Below are 5,127 nucleotides of genomic sequence, written 5' to 3'. Positions count from 1 at the left end.
CTGCTGCCTCCACCTCCTCCTCCGCCGCCAATGACATTCCGCTCGCTCTCGCACTCTAGTAGTATGTTTGATTCGCAATCGATATGCACCCAATCGCCAGTGCCGTCATCCGTGGGCTCGTCCCTATCAATGGTGACAGGAATGGCCTCCCCCATTGGCCTCGGCGGCATGATGCAGACCACCTCGGCGAACAGCAGCTTGGGACCTGGCCAGTCTGCGTTTGCTGCGCACCAGCAGCCATACCACCAGTCAAATACATACGGATTCAGCCACAATAATCAGCATCAGCATCGGTCGCATAATCAACAGCAGCAGAATCCGCTTGCGCCTTCGATCCAGCAGTCAATGTCGACATCAACTGTCAAAGCACCAGAGGTCACTGCGGCGGATGTTGCAGCGGCGGCTGCATTCCAGTTTTCGCCGCCGCCGCATTTGTCTATGGTTCCAAATACGCCGTTAGGCAATATCAACATGAATTACAGCAACAGCATCAATAGCAGCAACGGCGGAAACAGTGGAAGCGATGCCTCCGCTGCGAACAACACGTTTAGCCGCAGTGAGCAGGAGGTGGCCGCTGCTTTGCTGGAAACGCACCCCTTGCAGACCCAAACTGCTGCTCATTCACAAGCCACACCAGCTGCTGCGACGGCAGGAGCGATCGGCTCTGTGCCCGGACACGGGCCGAGCAGCAGCGCGCGCATGCAGAGAAACGGCCTAGGGGTATGGACGATGATCGATCCCGCAGGCACCACGGATAGTGCTGCTGCCACGGAGGGTGCCGAGGGTAGCACGGGAACCAGGCGCCAGCGCAGCGGCGAGTGCAGCCGGACAATCGTCGAGGAAGAAGAGGTGCTTGATGGGCTAAACGCCGACGGTGCGGATAACTTTGGCAGGCCGCTTTTTGACGTCACCTCGTACCCTCCGCCGGCGGCCGGAGAGCTGGAGGAGCACATGAACGGGATCTTTGAGTATTTCTACATGGGCGTACAGACGCTGCACAAGCCGTCGTTCCGCAAGCGCGCGACCAGCGGACTGGTCTCGCCCGTGCTGATCTATGCCATTATGGCTGTGGCCAGCCGCTACTCGCGGCGCCCCAGCCTGCACTCCCTTAACGGCATGGCATTCCTTAACGGCGACCGCCACGCGTCGACAGCCTGCGGGCTGGCCAGCATCCAGCTGAACCACGGCGACCTCGGAACTGTCGACACGATCCACGGCATGCTATTCCTCTCGGTTTACTTTATGGGCCAGGGCAACATGCTTAAGTCGCGCATGTATCTGGTCAAGGCCGTATGCACAGCGCGAACTATGGGGTTTCAGAATATGGACGCGACCTTTCTGGCGTCCAGCCCGATGATCGCCTTCAGCGGAACCTTTGACCGCCAGCATGAGGTCAAGTCGTTGCTGCCTGGCGCCTGCTCGTGTCCAAAATCGGTCAGCGATCTGGTGGAGCTGGAGACAAAGCGCCGGATCTGGTGGTTCCTCGTCTTTGTCGATTATTTCACTGCCAATGTCATGAATGTGCCACTGGAGATCCCGCCCGACTCGTACTGTGTGCGCCTGCCGTGCAGTGATGAGGAGTGGATGAGCGATACGCTGAGCATTGGGAATCCTGATGACCCAATTCCGCCGTACCAGCCATACAATCAGCAGCAGCAGCAAAATAACCAGAACCAGGAGACGATTGCAGGCAGCAGTAGCAACAATGCTGCTGCCGGATCGCTCGGCGACTTTCTCTCTCAACAGCAGCAGCAGCATCCCAACATCCCGATTGACATCATCTTGCCGCGCGACCTCGGCTTTGGAGACCGCGTGTCATCGGCGCAGCAGGGTGCCGAGTACTTACGGCTCAACGGCATCCACGACTGCCACCCACCCTGGCTCTACCACCCGGGGGCATTCTACCTCGAGCGGCTAATGATTGAGTTCTGCGACCACCTGCGGCGACTGAACAACTTGCGCGCGCTAGCCATCCGCTCTTTCTTCCATGTAAACCCGATTTTTCTCGACGAGAGCTACCCCTACCTGAAGCGGCGGCGACAGGTTGTCTCGTGGGCAGATCGGCTGGAGAAAGTCAAGGCCTCGTGGTCATGGCTGCACCTGCAGCTCAACAAATGGCTCGACTCCATCTTGCTGCGCTTCTCCGAGGTCATCAACCGAGTACCTTCAGACCAGTATAACCGCCAGTATCGCCACCAGTATTATTATTATCTAATCGCCGCACACTCGACTATCATAATGTCGCATGGTGTTATTCTGCAGTTGTACACGGACTTTTCGCGCTATATTCGCCAGCAGCAAGAGCAGGAGCTGCTCCAGCAGCAACTGTACCATCAGCAGCAGCAAGAGCAGATGCGCAGCCAGTCGCAGACTCCCGCATACGGTCACTCGGCTTTTTCAGCGGCCATGCCCGCTGACCCAGCAACGCTGCTTGGTGCAGCAAACAGCCACATACCGGTGTCAGCGGCAGCGGCAGCGCGGCCCTCGTGGCTATGCCCAGGCGCGCACACACCGCCAGTGGACTATAGTAACGGCTGTGGTATGCTGCTGAGTGAGGGCCTGTCAGAGTTCGCCATCGGCACGCTAGGCAGCACCATGCCGTCGCTCATGAACATTGCGCAGGGTCTGGCGGCTAATGGGGGCAGCAGCAGCAACGGCAGCATGCAGGGGTCATCGATCTATGGCAGCGTCATGGGCAGCCCGGTGAGCGGCAGCGGTATGAGCATCAACGGCAACAATGGTACCTACAATCATGGAGGCGCAGCAGCGGGGCTTGACGACATGCTGCACACGGGGTTTGGTAGCTTTGGAAACATGCTGCCAATGCCTGGGCCAGCCAATAATAATAAAGGACCGCAGTCAGTGCTGAATGGGCCTAATGCTGCCAGCAGCATCCTGTGCGACCTCTCAGACATGGCCATGCTCGCCTGGGACGGCTGCGTGTCGACAGCCGACCAGCTGGCATCGATCCTGCGCGGCAAGCACCCCAAGTTCGTGCTTCTCGGCAGCCTGCCCCTGAAGGTCTTCCGCGAGCAGGTCCTGTCGGGCGACGCCAACATTCTGTCACAGCCAGGCTCGGCGTTCAACGCTCCAGGCACGGGACCTGGTGCCGACAACCCCATACTGTCCGACCCCGACTTTTACATGCGCTTGCAGCCGTCGACCGCCTGGTGGATGTTTCTTGTCGCGCAGGTGCAGGTTGGCCACATTAAGCGCTTGCTCAAGGAGAGTGAGGGGTCATTCAAGGTACAGGCCAAGCGCAAGGCGCGCGCTGCCAAGGCTGCGACCACCGATCCAGTGGCAACTGGAAGATCGGACGACCTGTTAGACTCAGCAATGGCACCTGCAGAGTCAATGGCTGTCGATAGCAGCCAGCAGACTTCTCCCGCCGCTGCAGCTGCAGCTACCGACGCTGCAGCCTCTGCATCCATGTTTGTCCCACCCGGAGATGGCTCTAGCAACATGCCAGCAATGGATGGCAACGCCGAGCAGCTGCTGGGAATGAGCCAGCGGCTGCAAAAGCCAGCCAACCGCATGCAGCCACTGTCGACCAGCATGAACAACTCGGCCATAATGCTGGCCACCGCCATGCATATGTCCAATGCTGCGCCAGCGCCACCGACGCGCCAGGCAATGGAGGACCGTGCATCGCTGAAAACCAAGGCCTTGCGGCTGGTGCGCGCCTATGAGAACCTGTCGTGTATGGTCAAGGTGCTTGAGGGCATGCAGCAGTACTGGCAGTGCATGGACTACGTCAGTGTCATCCAGGATATTCTTAAGGGATCCGAGCGGCCGCTTCACTAGAGTATTGGTTTTGTAAATGTCACCAATGTCACCTCTTTGTGTGTGTGTTGAGTATAGATATTCTGTACTTTGTAATTGCGTAAAACTGGGGTTCGTGTTCATAAAAAAATTATTACAAAAGAAAAGGAGCTTTGAAACGGACCGAAGAGAGATGTGAAAGAGAAGTAAAAGAGAATTAACCAGAGAGAAAAAAGATCATCACGACAAAAGCCAAAGTAACTCAGGAATTGCGTCCATTTTAATTCTTATCTCTCCTGAACAAAAGCATGTGTGGCTCAGGCTCATGGATCATATAATGCAACCAGCCATACGACTGGTGTACGCCTAGGCTGCGCCATTCGTTATCATTCATCAAGCGTGGCGGATGCGGCAGGTACTTCCTCAACCCCTCGGGGATCGACACATGGCGGTACTCGTGGTCGTCGTCCGAGTACCGTTCAGAGTAGTGGATTTCGTCGGCATATTTGACCGAGTCCAGCAGTTTTTGCTCCTCGAATGTTAATTTCGGACGCGCGTCAATGCCGTTCTTCTCCTTAGCGGCCTTGTCCTTTGGCACGGCCATCATTTTCGGTAATAATAACTCAATAGGAATAGTGTAGTGAAATTTGGGCTTTGAAAAAAAAGAAGAAGGATAAAAATGGTCGAGATTATTTAATAGCTAAATTGAAAGAATTGAGGTTTTGTTGTGAAAGAAGAGCGAAAATTAAAAAAAACGAAAAAAAACAGGGAAAAGAGGAGACCACACCAACACCATGGATTCCATTTCGCGATTGATTCTCACCCTTGATCATCGCAGATTTCTTGATTTATGCGCCCTTTTTTGGTTATCGCCAAACTTTGGCATTTTTGCAAGCAAAAAAACACGAAATGTCGATGTGATGATCGATGCGAGCATGCTCACAATAAACGCGTTTAGTTTTTTGTTTGCCCACACGCTTTTGTTTTGGCAGTTCTAAATTCCTGGTAGCAAACATCTTTTTTTTGCTACTGCTGATGTTTTTGCTGCCAAATAATTTGTTACAGTATAATTTATAATTTATAATTTATCTTTCTTTTTTACTTTAATTTGTCCTGTACCATATTGCTATTTCCAATAACGGGTGTTACTTACCGCTTTACAGCCCTTTTCACTCCTCGTCACCCCTCTTCAGCCCTCCCTCCCTCCCTCCCTCCCTCTTTTTTCTTACATTTACTTTCGCTTATTTTACTTTTTTTATTTTTTATTCAATTCAAGACTTCAGCGCTCGCCAGCCACCTGTAAATTATAAATGACTTTGCCGTCGTCAGATTCCACTATGGACGCGCTGACTCTGTCAAAGTACG

At 54.2% G+C, this 5,127-nt stretch overlaps 1 protein-coding gene across 1 annotated transcript; it reads right to left on the bottom strand.

The window, feature by feature from the left end:
• Positions 1-3,899: 3,899 nt before the first annotated feature.
• On the bottom strand, positions 3,900-4,518 carry BX661DRAFT_189961 (regulatory subunit of cyclin-dependent kinase). The gene has a single exon (XM_051537621.1). The coding sequence runs from the start codon at positions 4,367-4,369 to the stop codon at positions 4,043-4,045; it is 327 nt and encodes a 108-aa protein (XP_051388542.1). The 5' UTR covers positions 4,370-4,518; the 3' UTR covers positions 3,900-4,042.
• Between the last annotated feature and the right edge of the window lie 609 nt (positions 4,519-5,127).

This window comes from Kickxella alabastrina (genome assembly GCF_025024165.1).
Source record: "Kickxella alabastrina strain RSA 675 chromosome Unknown BX661scaffold_53, whole genome shotgun sequence".
NCBI lineage: Eukaryota > Fungi > Kickxellomycota > Kickxellomycetes > Kickxellales > Kickxellaceae > Kickxella > Kickxella alabastrina.
The sequence above is the reverse complement of the archived record's forward strand: the minus strand, read 5'-3'. Positions and strand labels throughout refer to the sequence as shown.

Coding starts and splice junctions, on each gene's coding strand:
- BX661DRAFT_189961 (XM_051537621.1), bottom strand. CDS start 4,369: ATGATGGCCGTGCCAAAGGACAAGGCCGCTAAGGAGAAGAACGGCATT.